We start from the raw sequence: 17,379 nt of genomic DNA, 5'->3' as shown, positions 1-17,379 counted from the left end.
CGTCGAGGTCATTTATTTGAGGCGGTGTCTCAAGAAAGCTGTCGGAATGTGTATAAGCTCATCTTCCTTTGATCCGGAAGATCAATGCGAGATGGAAAACTAACGTTGATGGGCAGAGTTAACGGTGTAAAAATGATGCCAAGACCACCACATCTTTTTCAAACACTGCCCATTTCGATGTCCCAGAGCCTCTATAAGGTGAACACATCAGAAACCATTTGTGGAATGGTAGGAGGTCTAGAGTCTCCATGGAAAGGTTGACGTGAGAATATAAATTGGGGGGGGGGGGGGGTGGCGCTTAAAACTGCCAGATTTTAAAAACACACCACTGGGTGTCCTAGGCGAGGTTTGTTGCCTCATTTTTCGAGGGAGGGGGTCCCCCTTCTTGAGCACAAATTTGGTTACATGCAATAGGGGGAAAAGAAAGCAGGAGAATTTATAGACAAATGGGACATTAAATTAATTTTTAAAAGCCCCAGATAAGCCCATAATAAAATGTGTCAGATGTGGCAGAGAAAATCAATTTAGGGTGAGGATATAGACTAAAATGCCCTTGACCCAGAACAATTTAATACCCATGACTCTGGGCAATAAGATCCTGGACACCTGGGGTCAGAAGGGGATCAGGTGTATTGTGACCATCAAGGGCAGCTCAAGTCATTCGAGGAGCTGATGACTAAATACGAGTTATCGGAAAGAACATTCTTCTGCTTTCTACTTCCTAAGGGACAAACTCTGCCCGACTGTAGTGACACGGAGACCCTAACTCGAAAGGGGATTGTGTGTAAATTCGCCTCTGGGATGCATTCCATTATCCAAAGTGAGGGCCCGAAGCCGGGCTTACGTCGTCGATGGGTGTTGGGCTTGGGCGTAACGATGGTGGGAAGATTTGTGTCTTGAATTGCCTGGCAGGAATTGTCAATGCCAGACACCCGCTGGTGCAATAGAGTTTCTTGAATCAGTTGTGCCTCACGCCGGCCGGTAAGTGAAAGCCTGAAATTTCAGAAAAGTACTTTAGCTGCCGTGTGGAGGTTGGAACCTTTTGTCCACTCCACCTGGCTGTGTATGAAGGTGAAACCCTCCTGGGAAGACCTGGGGGACAAAACAAATTACACAGGTGGATTTTCCAGAGGATGCAGAATTGTACCTTCCAGGGGACATTGGGGGAAGGGCAGTTTAAACCATCCAAACACCAGATTCAGTTTGTGAAGGTTGGCCTTGTCAGGAAGTGGACCGCGGTAACGTGGACGTCCGACTCCCAAATACATTCCCCTGGAGAAAGTCACCGACAATTTACGGAAGGGATAGGACACATTCGTTGAAATGGGGTAACCGGATCTGAGGCACAGATATAATTCATACCCCCTGCCCTTCCCCGAATAAGAGAAAATACCCAGCAGGTAAAAGAGTGTGAATTAGAGGACATGATGCAGATGGAGAAAGCAACCTCTATCCACAAGGAACCCCCCGCACCCCACCTCCCAGGCCGTGCCCCCTTCACTCTGCTACCATCAGGAAGGAGGTCCAAGAGCCTGAAGACGAGCCCCCAGCGGCACAAGGACAGCTTCAATCCACCCCCCCCCATCTGAACGGACAATGAACCCCAGACTCGGTTCCACTTTCACAACGTTTTGCACTAAATTTATTTATTATTAAATGTAATTTCTAGCCATGTTTGTTCTGTGATGTGGCCGCAAAGCAACAAATTCTGTGATGTTTTGTGACAATAAATTCTAATTCTGATTATGAAATTGAACATGATAGATCACAGGCAGTGTGTGGTCAAGTATGGCAGAAGGAGGGTGGGAATAAAGGGAGGGAGTGGGGGGATAAGGGAAGGGAGAGGGGAAAGGAGGAGGGATAAGGGGAGGGAGGAGGAGAGGGAGGAAGAATAAGGGGAGGGAGAGAGGATGTAAGGGGGGAGGGAGGAGGAGATGGAGGGTGAGAGGATGCATAGACGTGCTGATGTAACCCAGTAGGCTACGCAGCGCCCATATAGAGTAACAGGGAACCAACGGTTCAGGCCTGAGCAGGAAAATCTAGACCAAGGGGCAGAGGAAGCCCAAGTGGGTGAGCACTAGAAAACGAGGTCGGGCGTGCTCTAGAACAACAGGAGGGCATGAAAATGGGTACGGTCTGGAACCCCTTCAAATGGAAGTGGTGGAGGTAATGTGAGTTGGGAAGGGTCTTCAATGAGTGCACAATGGAGCAAAGCTCAGGGGAACTCTAATGGGTATACTCTAGAACAGGAGGGACGCCGAGGAGATACTCTAGAACATCCAGGGATGGATCCAGTTCTGTAGGAGATCACAACCAGTGGGTGACGTACACTCCCCCATATAGGTAGAGAGAGGGGCAGACACGAATTTGCACAGTCCAACCATGTGGAACCATCAGACAAGCTCTCCCAGGAGTTCCGTGAGGCCAGAGGATCGATCAGCTTCAACCACTCTGTCTGCATCCCACACGGTTCCCTGTGCAGGGGAGAGAGGGGGGAGGAGACAGAGGGGGGGAAGGAGACGGGAGGGGGAGGAGAGGGGAAGGGGAGGGGGAGGAGTGGGGGAGGGGGAGGAGGGGGGAGGGGGAGGAGGGGGGAGGGGGAGGAGGGGGGAGGGGGAGGAGAGGGGAGGGGGAGGAGAGGGGAGGGGGAGGAGAGGGGAGGGGAGGAGAGGGGAGGGGGAAATTTAAAAAAAGGGTGAGAAGAGGGGGAGAAAGATACAAGAACTCAGAATCACACCCTCCTGCTTCATTGAGGCCCCATTCGCCACGATTTTGGTTCAAGTTCATTTGACGTGTTATGGGATGCAGACATGCTGGATAAACTCAGCAGGTTACGGAGCATCCATGGGCCCTTGTCAAGGGATGGGCATAAACAGGCAAGATCCTGAATAAAATCATGGGGAAGAGGGGATGGAGGAAGGGGCAGGGGGGGAGGAGGAGGAGAGGGGGGAGGAAAGGTGGGGAGGAGGGGCAGGAGGAGGAGAAGAAGAAGAGCAGGGGAGGAGAGGAGGGGTAGGGGAGAAGGAGAGACAGGGGAGGGGAGGAAGGGAGGAGGAGAGGAAGGGGAAGGGGAGGAGGAGAGGAGGGAGGGAGGGACAGGATAGCATCTCTTGCGGTCACGGGTTAGGTGGCAAGGGGGCGATTAGTGGGAAAAGAGAAGGCGGTAGTTATGGAGGGAGTGGTCCCGACAGTAGTCAGAGAGGGGAAGAGAAGGGAAGATGTGTCTGGTGGTGGGATCAGGTCATGGGATCATCTGCCTATTTGACCACAAAGTCATTAATTCTATGATCGAAATCAATGAGAAACATTGGCTTGGGGTGAGAGGGATCTGGGGCGAAACACGGGGAGGTGGGACCAGTGTAGGTGGGACATGGGATGGATCCATGGATAGGACAGGGTTTGAAGGGACATGGGACTGTTGGACCGATCCATGGATAGGACAGCTTCAGAGGATATGGGCCACTGTGGGTGGGACAGTTTCCTCATGTGGGCAGGTTGGGTGGAAAAGCCTGTGACCTCCAAAGAGAGGTGACTCACGGGATCAGTGTCCAAAGGTCTAGGCCAGGAAGATGAGGGAAGTGCAACTGATGATTCCCTCAGGAAGGAAGGGTCTTCAAACACATCTTCATAAATGCCTTCGTCGGAATCAAACTCACGTCGGGGGTCTGGGAGAGTGGCCTGAAACAGCCAACCATGACCTGGAATAGAGCACAGGGAAAATCCATCCCCCCCAGTCAGGGTCAGTGTGTCTGGGACCCGTCCCCCAGTAAGAAGGGTCAGTGGGTGGGACCCGTCCCCCAGTAAGAAGGGTCAGTGGGTGGGATCCGTCCCCCAGTAAGAAGGGTCAGTGGGTGGGACCCGTCCCCCAGTAAGAAGGGTCAGTGGGTGGGACCCGTCCCCCAGTAAGAAGGGTCAGTGGGTGGGACCCGTCCCCCAGTAAGAAGGGTCAGTGGGTGGGACCCGTCCCCCAGTGAGGGTCAGTGGGTGGGACCTTTCCCCCAGTGAGGGTCATGGGTGGGACTCGTCCCCCAGTGAGGGTGGGACCCCATTCCGCCAGTGGGGGTCAGTGTGTGTGGGACCCGTCCCCCCAGTGGGGGTCAGTGTGAGTGGGACCCGTCCCGCCAGAGATGGTCAGTGTAAGTGGGACCCATACCCCCAGAGATGGTCAGTGTGTGTGGGACCCATCCCCTCGGTGAGGGTCAGTGTGTATTATAACCAGACCTGTGACACTGAGCCCCTTGCAAAGAATTCTGGATATTTACCTGCAGTGCCAGTTTCTTGGAATGTTCTTGGGCGGGTGTAGGGACCTCTCTGATTCTGCAGGGTCAAACAAAAAGATTTCACATTGATAATGTCCCATCACACACTCCCGGGGTCAGAGTGAAGCTCCCTCAGCACCGTCCCATCACACACTCCCGGGGCCAGACACAGAGTGAAATTCCCTCCGCACTGTCCTATCTCACACTCCCGGGATCAGACACAGAGTGAAGGTCCCTCCGTACCGTCCCATCACACTCTCCCGGGGTCAGACACAAAGTGAAGCTCCCTCCGCACCGTCCCTGTAGAGCGCATCGAAAGAACCAAAGACTTGTTGATTCAAACCAAGGCCTTTATTAACTAGAAGACTGGAGCATATCACATGTAGGTCGACCAGTCCAGAATGACCTGGTCTGGCTAGGAGCAATCCTTTAAGACCTGCCAGTAGGTGTGGCTACATTCTCAGCCAATCACAGTCACCCTACACTACAATCTGTATATATACACATGGTGATAGAATCTGTACTATCACATTCACCCCTTCTTTGAGAACTGACCTCGGGGTGGATGGAGAGCTGTAAAAAAAAAGGAAAAAAAAGGGCCCGGTGGAGGTTAGAGGCTGTAACAGTCAGGGAGCCTGAGCATCCGGCGTGACCACCGTGGCACCGGGATTGGGGTCGCCGGAGTCATGTCACCGTCAGGCCCATAGGGTGCGGCCACTGCTTTACTCAATTCCCTAACGGCGCTGTCGACAGTCTGGCCTGAGCTGGTGGGGTGGTGCTGGTCCCTCTGTTCAAGCACATGATCTGAGGGAGAAGGAATAGGGGGAGGTTGGGTTGGAGGCACTGCTGCACCTAATCCAGCTTGGGCTAGGTCCCTTACCGAGACTGTGTCCTCCAGCCCGTGAACCGTGAGCCATGCCAGTATGGTTGTTCCCGATTCGGATTTTCTGGGGAAAGAGAACATCCTTTCATGAGGTGGTGACATTGGTCACGGTGCATAGGAGGGAGCGGATGGAAGGAGTGTAGGGTACTAATGAGCACTTCCTCCTAGCAGGAGGTGGGGAGACCTTTGGACCGGAGGGCAAGCGTAACTGTTTTCCAGATGGTGGCATCATTCTCTCTTTCGACCTGCCCATTATCGCATGGGTTATAGCTGATGGTCCTGCTTGAAGCAATATCACCCTGCAGAAGGTACTGCCGCAGCTCCATGCTCATAAATGAGGACCCCCTGTCATTGTGTATGTAACTGGGGTATCCGAAGATGGCGAAGATGCTGTGCAGGGCCTCTATGATTGAGGAGGCGGTCATGTCCAAGCAGGGCACAGCGAACAAGAAGCAGGAGTACTCGTCGATGGCCATAAGGATGCAGGTATTACGTTTGCTCAATGGTAGGGGCCCCTTGAAGTCCACGCTGAGATGCTCAAAGGGGCAGGTGGCTTTGATGACATGTGTGTTCTCCGGACCAAAACTTGTCGAAATTGTAGGTCAAGTTCAGCCGAGTTGCAGTCTCCAAAAATTTCTCAAGGTTGGCATCATGGTCCTCCGTGTCATGGCCGCAGATGGTGACATTGTCCAGATACAGGAAAGTAGCAATCAGACCATCCGGTCCATTTCCCACTGGAAGACCGCGACGCCATTCGTGACCCCAAAGGATACCCTGAGGAATTGATACAGCCACTCATTTGCTTTGAAGGTCGTGAAAGGACGGTCTTCTCGGCAAATCGGGAGCTGGTGATAGGTCGAATGTAAGTCAATGGTGGAGAATACGCAGTATTGAACGATCTGATTCACCACATCCGTGATCCGTGAAAGGGTGTATGCATCCAGAGGCGTGAAGTGGTCGATTGTCTGGCTGTAGTCAACCACCATCCACGGCTTCTCCCCGTTTTTAACAACCACCACCTGGGCCCTCCAGGGACTCGAGCTAGGTTCAATAATGCCCTCGTCCAGCAGTGCTTGTGATAAATTTCCTGTCTTCAAAACTATATTGCCGGATTTTGGTGGCCACAGGCTTCCAGCCAGGGTTGAAGTTTTCGAAGAGCGCTGGCGGAGCAACTCGGAGGGTGGAGAGGCTACAGGTGAGGCCCCAGGGTGAGTGGCTCGGGCTCCCGCTGGCAGGAGGCTTCCAGGATGGAGTGTTTACAGACAGTGGAGCGTGAGGACCCTCAAAGTGCAGGGAAACAGTTAGAAACTAGCACTGAAAGTCCAGTCCCAACAGTGCAGGGGCGCACAATTGAGGAAGGACTAATAGGTTGAAGTCTGTGCACATGATGCCCTGGACTTTCAGGGTCGCCACGCAGTACCCCTTTACTCCAGTCGATTGCGATCTGGTCGCCAATGAAATCCTCAGGGCATTGGGGAAAATAGCCAGTCCGCAACAGTGGGCCAGGTCTGGGCGGATAAAATTCTCAGATGAACCCGAGTCAAATAAGCAATTGGTACAGTGTCCATGCACTTTAATCAGTGCCATTGCTTTTGTGAGGGGATGGGGGCAGTCCTGGTCTAGGGTTACTGATGCAGTGAATTATAATGGGGACAGTGGAGTCCTGCATGATGACGTCACACAATGTTTGCGTGGTGATGTTACAAAAAAGTCAAGCCTGAACAGTCAGCGTCCAGGAATTGGTCTGCTGCCTGCAGGGGGTGTCGGCCAGCTAACGGTAAGTGCTGGGGGTCACTACTTGCTGTCGGCGGTGGGGACCAGGTCGGTAGCGGTGGCGGCAGGCTCAGCGGTGATGGCGGCGGCGGCCTCAGCGGTGATGGCGGCGGCGGCCTCAGCGGTGATGGCGGCGGCGGCCTCAGCGGTGATGGCGGCGGCGGCCTCAGCGGTGATGGCGGCGGCGGCCTCAGCGGTGATGGCGGCGGCGGCCTCAGCGGTGATGGCGGCGGCGGCCTCAGCGGTGATGGCGACGGCGGCCTCAGCGGTGATGACGACGGCGGCCTCAGCGGTGATGGCGATGGCGGCCTCAGCGGTGATGCCTCGGCGTCGGCCGTTGAGGTCAGGGCTGGGGCCTGGTCGGATGTTGCTTCGTGATGAGGGAGGGTGAACGTCATCGCGGCAAGGGTGGGTTATATCTTCCGCGCTCCGCATCTGCCCCGTGACGTCAGGCACTGCCGCGCAGTGGAGCCCTCGCTCTCATTGGATGAGAGCTCTGAGGAAGAAGTGTTTGAATGGGAGGGTGGTGGTTGGGCTTCACATGAGGCACTGTGTTTGATGGTGGCCATTTTGGAATGACAGACCACAGCAAAGAGGCCGTTTTTAATGCACTTCTGGCACCTGGCTTTTCTCGCTGCGCACTGGGACCTGCTGTGCTTGTCCCACCTGCAGAAATAACACTTTGGGATTGCATCGGGCAGTGTAGCGGCAGCTGATAGGCCGTCGGTGGGCCGGGGGGGGTAGTAGGGTAGAGGAAGGGCATCCAACTCACATCAGAGCGTGGGGTCCAGCCCCGAGAGTACACGTCCACACTTAAGACGCATCCTCCATTGTCTCTGAGATCCGGATCACATCCTGTAGGTTTTCTCCCCTATGCTCTAGCAGGCGCTGCCTCACCTCATTCAATCGGACCCCGGCCACAGGCATTCCGAATGAGATCGTCTGTGGTCTCCGCAGCAGTTCTGTCTGTGCAGGGACAGTCCCTGCCCATTGCCCTTAGTGCCTGAATATAAGCTCTACAGGACTCACCGGGCTGTTGCCTCCTTGTTGCAAGTTTGTCCCGAGCATAAACCCTGTTCACCGGTCGCTCGTAGAGCCCTTTCAGCACCTTCATGGCTGCGGCGTAAGTGGTCGCGTCCTGGATGCTCTGGTAGACTCTCGAGGATGTCTGTCCTCTATCACGGCAGGGTCAGAGAGCTGTAAGTATGTTTCGAAGCATCTCACCCACTGCTTAAAGTCATTCGAGGCTGTAGCTGACTGTGGGTTGATGTCGAGGCGTTCCAGCCGTAGCATACACTCCATCTCTTCAGAACTTTTTAGTTAATAAAATTATAGAGCGCGTCAAAAGAACCCAAAGACTTGTTGATCTAAAAGACTGGAGCATATCACAAGTAGGTCGACCAGTCCAGAATGAGCTGGTCTGGCTAGGAACAAACCTTTAAGACCTGGCAGTAGGTGTGGCTACACTCTCAGCCAATCACAGTCATCCTACACTACCATCTGTACGTACACATTGGTGATAGAATCTGTACGATCACAGTCCAAACACACACTCCTGTGTCAGACACAGAGTGAAGATCTCTCTGCGCCATCCCGTCACCCACTCCAGGGGTCAGACACAGAGTGAAGCTCCCTCCGCACCGTCCCATCACCCACTCCAGGGGTCAGACACAGAGTGAAGTTCTCTCTGCACCGTCCCGTCACCCACTCCAGGGGTCAGACACAGAGTGAAGCTCCCTCCGCACCGTCCCATCACCCACTCCAGGGGTCAGACACAGAGTGAAGCTCCCTCCGCACCGTCCCATCACCCACTCCAGGGGTCAGACACAGAGTGAAGCTCCCTCCGCACCATCTCATCTCAAATTACTTTCACATCAAGATTTCAGAAAAGGGAGTGGAGGAACTCACATATTGAGAAGAACAGTTGTCATAGCTTCCATTGTTACTGGGTTCAGAGCTGGTCTTGAGGAACATTGACTTGTCAGAAGTGATATCCTGAATATCCTCACCATAATCATTTAGTTCCAGGACACCGAAACTGGGAATCAGCAAATGAGAACTGTGAGAGCTGGAACCGAAGGCTTAGACACAGTGTGAAGCTCCCACCGCACCGTCCCATCACACACTCCCGGGGTCAGACACAGAGTGAAGCTCCCTTCGCACCTTCCCATCACACACTCCCGGGGTCAGACACAGAGTGAAGCTCCCTCCGCACTGTCCCATCACACACCCCCGGGGTCAGACAGAGGGTGAAGCTATCTACGCATCATCCCATCATACAATCCCAGGGACAGACACAAAGTGAAGTTCCCTCCACATCGTCCCATCACACAGTCCCAGGATCAGGAACAGAATGAAGCTCCCTATTCACCGTCCCAACGTACACTCCCGGGGTCAGACTCAGAGTGAAACTCCCTCTGCACTGTCCCGTCACACACCCCCGGGGTCAGACAGAAGGTGAAGCTCACTCCACACAGTCCCATCACATGCTCCCAAGTTCAGAGACAGAGTGAAGCTGCCTCCGCACTGTTGCATCTCACATTCCTGGGGTCAGACACACACATCCCTGAGATCAGGAATAGAGTTAAGCTCCCACCGCAGCGTCCATTCACACACTCCTGGGATCAGGCACAGAGTGAAGCTCCCTCCGTACCATCCCATCAAACACTCCTGGTGTCAGACCCAGATTGAAATTCCCTCTGCACTGTCCCATCACGCACCACTGGGGTCAGACACAGAGTGAAGTTTACTCCGCACCGTCCCATCACACATTCCCAGAGTCAGACCCAGCGTGAAGCACACTCTACACCATCCCATCACACACTCCCGGGGTCATACCCAGAGTGAAACTCCCACCACACCTTCCCATCACCCACTCCCAGGGACAGACACAGAGTAAAGCACCCTCCGTCAGGTCCCATCACCCACTCCCGAGGTCAGACACAGAGAAGCTCCCTCACAAGCTCCCATTGCACACTCCAAAGGTCAGTCAAAGAGTGAACTTCCCACTGCACCATCGTATCATACACTCCCGTTGTCAGACCCAGATTGAAATTCCCTCTGCACCGTCCCATCACACATTCCCGGAATCAAGCACAGAGTAAACCTATCTCTGCAACGTCCCGTCACACACTCCCAGGGTCAGATCCAGAGTGAAGCTCCCTCCACACCATCCCATCACACACTCGCAGGTTCAGTCCCAGAGTGAAGCTCCCTCCGCACCGTCCCATCACACTCTCCCGGGGTCAGACACAGAGTGAAGCTCCCTCCGCACCGTCCCATCACACTCTCCCCGGGTCAGACACAGAGTGAAGCTCCCTCCGCACCGTCCCATCACACTCTCCCGGGGTCAGACACAGAGTGAAGCTCCCTCGGCACCATCCCGTCACACACACCAGGGGTCAGACTGAGAGTGAAACTCCCTCCGCACCATCCCGTCAGACACTCCCAGGGTCAGAAACAGAGTGAAGCTCCCTCCGCACCGTCTCATCACACACTCCTGTCATCAGACCCAGAGTGAAACTCCCTCTGCACCGTCCCATCTCCCACTCCCATGGTCTGACACACAGTTAGCTCCCTTCCCACTGTCCCATCACACACTCATGGGGTCAGACACAGTGAAGTTCCCTCTGCACCTTCCCATCACACACTCCCGGGGCCAGACACAGAGTGAAGCTCCCTCCGCACCATCCCATCACACATTCCTGGGGTCAGACACAGAGTGAAGCTCCCTCCACACCATCCCATAACACACTCCTGGGTTCAGATACAGAGTGAAGCTCCCTCCACACCGTCCCAACACCCACTCTTGGGCTCATACACAGAGTAAAGCTCCCTCCACACCGTCACATCACACATTCCCGGGGTCAGATACAGAGTGAAGCTCCCTCCACACGGTCCCATCACACAATCCTGGGGTCAGACCTAGTGTGAAACTCCCACCGCACTGTCCCATCACACACTCCCGGAATCAGGCACAGAGTGACGCACCCTCCACACCGTCTCATCACACACACCCAGAGTCAGAGACAGAATGAATCTCCCTCCACAACGTCTCATCACACACGCACAGGGTAAGACACAGAGTAAACCTCCCTCCACACTGTCCCATCACACATTCCCGGGATCAGGCACAGAGCGAAGCTCCCACCATACCATCCCATAAAACACTCCAGGGTTCAGATACAGAGTGAAGCTCCCTCCGCACCCTCCCATCACACACTCCCAGGGTCAGACACAAAGTGAAGCTCCCTCCGCACAGTCCCGTCACACATTCCCGGGGTCAGACACAGAGTGAAGCACCCTCCACATGGTCCCATAACACACCCTGGGTTTAGACACAGAGTGAAGGTCCCTCTGCAACGTCCAATCACAAACACCTGAGATCAGGAACAGAGTGAAGCTCCCTCCGCACCATCTCAACACACACCCCCGAGATCAGGAACAGAGTGAAGCTCCCTCCGCACAGTCCCGTCACACATTCCCGGGGTCAGACACAGAGTGAAGCACCCTCCACATGGTCCCATAACACACCCTGGGTTTAGACACAGAGTGAAGGTCCCTCTGCAACGTCCAATCACAAACACCTGAGATCAGGAACAGAGTGAAGCTCCCTCCGCACCATCTCAACACACACCCCCGAGATCAGGAACAGAGTGAAGCTCCCTCCGCACTGTTCCATCACACAATCCAGGAGTCAGACACAGAGTGAAGCTCCATCCGCACCGTCCCAATACACACCCCAGGGGTCAGACAGAGTGAAGCTCCCTCTGCACCGTTCCATCACACACTCCTGGGGTGAGAACTAGTGTGAAACTCTGACCGCACCATCCCATCACCCACTCCCGTGGTCAGACACAGAGAAGCTCCCTCACACCCTCCCATCACACACTCCCGGGGTCAGTCACAGAGTGAAGTTCCCACCGCACCATCCCATCACACATTCCTGGGGTCAGACACAGAGTGAAGCTCCCTCCACACCATCCCATAACACACTCCTGGGTTCAGAGACAGAGTCAAATTCCCTGTCCACCATACCATCACACACAACCGTGGTCAGACAGAGTGAAGTTCCCTCCAAACCGTCCCATCACACATTCCCGGGGTCAGACACAGAATGAAGGTGCCTCCGCACCATCCCATCACACACTCCCTGGATCAGGAACGGAGTGAAGCTCCCTCTACACCGTCCCATCGCACACTCCCGTGGTCATACCTAGAGTGAAGCTCCCTCCTCACCGACCCATCACACACTACTGCAGTCAGACCCAGAGTGAAGATCCCTCCACAACATCCCATCACACACACCCTGGATCAGGAACAGAGTGAAACTCCCTCCGCACCTTCCCATCATCCACTCCTGGGGTAAGACACAGAGTGAAGATCCCTCCACAACATCCAATAAGACACTCCTGAGTTCAGACACAGAGTGAAGATCCCTCCGCACCGTACCATCACCCATTCCTGGGGACTGACATAGAGTGAAGCTTCCTCTACACTGTCCCAAAACACACTCCCGAGGTCAGATACAGAGTGAATCTCCTTTCACACCGTCCCATGATACATATCCGGGTTGAAACCCAGAGTAAAACTTCCTCCGCACCATCCCGTCACACATTCCCAGGGTCAGACACAGGGTGAAGCTCACTTCCCACCATCCCATCACAGAATCCAAGGCTCATACCCAGAGTGAAACTCCCACTGTACCTTCCACAGAATCCAAGGCTCATACCCAGAGTGAAACTCCCACTGTACCTTCCCATCACCCACTCCCGGGGTCAGACACAGAGTAAAGCTCCCTCCTCACCGTCCCATAGACACTCCTGAGTTCAGATACAGAGTGAAACTCCCACTGTACCTTCCCATCACCCACTCCCGGGGTCAAACACAGAGTGAAGCTCCATCTGCACCTTATCATCATACACTCCCGGGGTCAGACCCAGAGTGAAACACCCTCCGCACCATCCCGTCACACACTCCTGGGGGTCAGACCCAGAGTAAAGCTCCATCCACACCGTCCCATCACACACTCAAGGGGTCAAGCACAGAGTAAAGCTCCCTTTGCACATCCGGTAACACACTCCCAGGGTCAGTTACAGAGTGAGGCTCCATCCATACCGTCCCATTACACACTCCTGGGGTCAGAACTAGTGTGAAACTCCCCCATCACTCACTCCCGGGGTCAGACCCAGAGTGAAGCTCCCTCCGCACCATCCCGTCACACACTCCCAGGGTCAGACCCAGTGTAAAGCTCCATACACACCATCCCATCACCCACTCCCAGGGTCAGACCCAGAGTGAGGCCCCCTCTGCACCGTCACATCACACACTCTTGGGCTCAGAACTAGTGTGAAACTCCGACCGCACCATCCCATCACCCACTCATGGGGTCAGACACAGAGAAGCTCCCTCACACCCTCCCAACGCACAATCCCGGGGTCAGACACAGAGTGAAACTCCCTCTACTGCGTCACATCACACAACCCGGGGTCAGACACAGAGTGAAGTTCCCTCTGCACCGTTCCATCACACACTCCCGGGGTCAGACACAGAGTGAAACTCCCTCTACTGCGTCCCATCACACAACCCGGGGTCAGACACAGAGTGAAGTTCCCTCCGCACCGTTCCATCACACACTCCCGGGGTCAAGCACAGAGTAAAGCTCCCTCTGCAACGTTCGATCACACTCCCGGGGTTAGTTATAGAGTGCGGCTCCATCCGCACCGTCTCATCACACGCTCCCGGGGTCAGACACAGAGTGAAGCTCCCTCTACTGCGTCCCATCACACAACCTGGGGTCAGACACAGAGTGAAGTTCCCTCTGCACCGTTCCATCACACACTCCCGGGGTCAGACACAGAGTGAAACTCCCTCTACTGCGTCCCATCACACAACCCGGGGTCAGACACAGAGTGAAGTTCCCTCCGCACCGTTCCATCACACACTCCCGGGGTCAAGCACAGAGTAAAGCTCCCTCTGCAACGTTCGATCACACTCCCGGGGTTAGTTATAGAGTGCGGCTCCATCCGCACCGTCTCATCACACGCTCCCGGGGTCAGACACAGAGTGAACTTCCCTCTACTGCGTCCCATCACACAATCCGGGGTCAGACACAGAGTGAAGCTCCCTCCTCACCATACCATCACACAATCCCGGGGTCAGACCCAGAGTGAAGCTCACTCTGCACCATTTCATCACACACTCCCGGGGTCATGATTCTGGAAACTTACCTCTTCATTTTTCCTGCATTTGTTCCTGTTACAAAAGATAAAGCAAGAAATCATGTAATTTACTGAAGCTGAGAGAATGGGAACTTTTGGAGAGAGCGGAATGGGGAAAGTAGGGGAGAGTGGAGGGGTGAGAGGTGGAGAGAGTAGGGGAGGATTGAGAGAGAGGGCTTGAAGTGTGGTTGATAGGGGGTGAGAGAGGGGGATAGAGGTGGAAGTGGTGGAGAGTGGGTGAACGAAGGGGGAAAGGGTGGGGGAAAAGAGAGTAGAGAGGAGACAGAGTGCGGGGGTTATAGTGGGGGGGGGGGGTAGCCTGGCAGAAAGATTGCGGATAGAGAGGGGAGAAAGAGTGAGGGTGTGTGCAGGGTGAGAATTTGGGAGGAGAGTGGGCAGGGAGAGCAGGGGGACAGAGCGGGGCACAGAATGGGGCAAATTAAAGTGAGGGAATTAAAGTGAGAGAAGATGTGGGGGCATGAGGGGGGGGCGACAGAATTCTTGAATCAGACCATCAGCAGAAGCAGGTGTTGTGCTCAATACCAGCCTGGCGTAAGGTAACTCCACAGCCTTTTGGTGTTGATAGTATATCAGGGAGAGAGTGGGGGGAAAGGGAGGAAGTAATGCTGTGGGGAGGGGGTTTGGGGATTTCGATGACCAGGTACCTGACGAATGTCCAACCCTCATTTTCCGCAGGATCCAGAGCAGGATTCCAATGTTCAGGAGGAGCAGGGAAATAGCAAGGATTATGAGCGGGATTAGGATGGGGAGAGGCAGCGTGAGCCCACCTGAATGGGTGAGGTGGGGGGGGAGAAATGGGGAGAGAGAGGAGGGGGGGAGAGAGAGAGGGAGAGAGAGGGGGAGAGAGGGAGAGAGAGGGGGAGAGAGGGGGAGGAGAGGGGGAGAGAGAGGGGGAGAGAAAGGGGGAGAGAGGGGGAGAGAGAGGGGGAGAGAGAGAGGGGGAGAGAGAGGGGGAGGGGGAAAGAGGGGGGAGAGAGGGGGGAGAGAGGGGGGAAAGAGGGGGGAGAGAGGGGGAGAGAGGGGGGAGGGGGGAGAGAGGGGGGAAGCGGGAGGGAGAGCGGGGGGGAGAGGGGGGGAGAGAGGGGGGAGAGAGGAGGGGAGAGAGGGGGGAGAGAGGGGGGAGGGGAGAGAGGGGGGAGAGAGGGGAGAGAGAGAGGAGAGAGAGGGGGAGGGGAGAGAGGGGGGAGAGAGGGGGGAGGGGGGAGAGAGGGGGGAAGCGGGAGGGAGAGCGGGGGGGAGAGAGGGGGAGAGAGGAGGGGAGAGAGGGAGTGCAAGGGGGGAGGGAGAGTAGAGGAGAGAGGTTAATGCAGATTAAATAAAATGACCCCTCCCACCCATTCCCATCCCCCCTCCTCGCCATCCCCTTCCCTCACCACCGCCCCTCCTCATCTCCACCACCCCCCTCCTCGCTGCCCCCTTCCTCCTTGCCTCCCCAACTCACCTTCTCCCCTCCCCCCATCTCCAAGAATTGACTCACCTCCCTGGACATCCAGATTCTCCAGGGATTCCATGGTGAAAGGACTTTGTCCTGGAAATCAAAGTCAGATCAAGAAGAGACTGAGAGAGTGCATCCCGCTCCTGAAACCCTGCCCACCGATCTAGAACCACCACCCCCCCCTCCTGGACCCAGATCTAGATCCTTCCCTTGGACCCGGAACCCCTCTCTGGACCAAGGACCTCACCCCAGGCACTAAAACCTTTCCCAGATCTAGAATTCCACCAGGACCTAGAACCCTTGCCTGGACCTCACTGGCCTTGGGGCACTACCCTGTACCCAAAGCCTCTGGGACCCTCCCCCAGACCCACCTTCCTGGATTCTTGGATCCAGAACCTCTATCCAGATCCAGGACCCTACCCTGAACCTGGACTCCCACCCTGGCTCTAAAACCATTCCTTAGTCCTGGAACTCACCCCTCCCCCCTTCCCCGAGGTCTCAGTAGGCAAAGGTCTGGCAGATGGAGAACCATGTTAGTAAATGTGAGGTGGTGAGATGGAGAGATATGGTTGACCGGCACATAAAGGTCATGGTTTGAACTGCTGAGTTTCCCCAATATCGTGTTTACCCTTCAACCGCGGGATCTGCTTTATCTTGGACATCACCTCACCCCAACATCAAGGACACTGCTCGGGACCCATCACCCCTCCCTGGCTCACAAATATATATATATATATATATATATAGATGTGTATGTATATATGTGGATACATGAATGTATCCGTATTTAGAGGAAAATATATAGAGTATAGACAAGAATTAATAAGGGAGGGAAAGGGAATAGAGGGAATAAGAAGGGAATTAAAAGAGTGACCTTTGTTATATATGAAAATTGAAATCTTTTCCGGGGTGGGCTGGGTGGGGAGGAGTTACGGTCACGGCAAAATCAGTTGACGTTTGCGAGTGAATTCGCAAATCCAAATGGAGAGGGGAGATGTAGTTGCCCAACAAGGGATAAAGGGCAACTCAGGAGGGGGAGGGGAGAATGGGGTTAAAGAAGTTTTAAATAGGAGAATAAGGAAAATGTTTGATGTTTTAGAAATGTTGTCTTATAAAATGTTCAAAACAAGAAAGCAGAAATAGATAAGAAGGAAAGGTGATGATGGAGAAACGGAAAGGGAAGATAAACAAAGTATGAAATGGCTACTTTGAACTATATGGTTTTAAATATTAACAGAATACATAACCAAATCAAAAGGAAGAAACTGCTAAATTTACTGAAAAAAGAAAAAATTGATATAGCATTTGTGCAAGAAACACATTTAACTGAATTGGAGCACAAGAAATTAAAGAGAGATTGGGTAGGACATGTAACAGCAGCGTCGTATAATTCAAAAGCAAGAGGAGTAGCTATATTAATCAGTAAAAATGTACCAATTAAAATAGAAAAGGAAATAATAGATCCAGCAGGGAGATATATAAAAATGATAAAATGTCAGATATATTCGGAGTTTTGGAATCTACTCAATGTATATTCACCTAATGAAGAAGATCAAAAGTTTATGCAAGATATATTTTTGAAGATAGCAGATACGCAAGGGAACATACTAATAGGAGGGGATTTCAACCTTAATTTGGATTCAAATATGGATAAAACTGGGAAAAAAATTAACAGAAAGAACAAAGTAACCAAATTTATAATTAAATTGATGCAAGAAATGCAACTTTTGGATATATGGAGGAAACAACACCCAAAGGAAAAGGAATATTCATATTATTCGGGTAGAC

General features: G+C 53.7%; 1 protein-coding gene across 4 annotated transcripts in view; it reads right to left on the bottom strand.

Annotated features, from left to right (window-relative positions):
* Positions 1–1,619: 1,619 nt before the first annotated feature.
* The window catches only part of nphs1 (NPHS1 adhesion molecule, nephrin), a 70,278-nt gene continuing 54,518 nt past the window's right edge, over positions 1,620–17,379 (bottom strand). For 2 of the 4 annotated variants that reach the window (XM_069940016.1, XM_069940017.1), the window contains exons 24-30: positions 15,634–15,684; positions 14,801–14,923; positions 14,145–14,169; positions 8,824–8,953; positions 4,263–4,317; positions 3,538–3,698; positions 1,620–2,474 (exon numbers count right to left, since the gene is read on the bottom strand). In XM_069940016.1, the coding sequence (XP_069796117.1) occupies positions 2,394–2,474; positions 3,538–3,698; positions 4,263–4,317; positions 8,824–8,953; positions 14,145–14,169; positions 14,801–14,923; positions 15,634–15,684 (626 nt within the window). In that variant the 3' untranslated portion in view covers positions 1,620–2,393. The remainder of the gene's footprint in view (positions 2,475–3,537; positions 3,699–4,262; positions 4,318–8,823; positions 8,954–14,144; positions 14,170–14,800; positions 14,924–15,633; positions 15,685–17,379) is intronic. The other 2 variants (XM_069940019.1, XM_069940018.1) reach the window with 2 other exon arrangements.

The sequence above is a fragment of the Narcine bancroftii genome, chromosome 5 (genome assembly GCF_036971445.1).
Source record: "Narcine bancroftii isolate sNarBan1 chromosome 5, sNarBan1.hap1, whole genome shotgun sequence".
NCBI lineage: Eukaryota > Metazoa > Chordata > Chondrichthyes > Torpediniformes > Narcinidae > Narcine > Narcine bancroftii.
The sequence above is the reverse complement of the archived record's forward strand: the minus strand, read 5'-3'. Positions and strand labels throughout refer to the sequence as shown.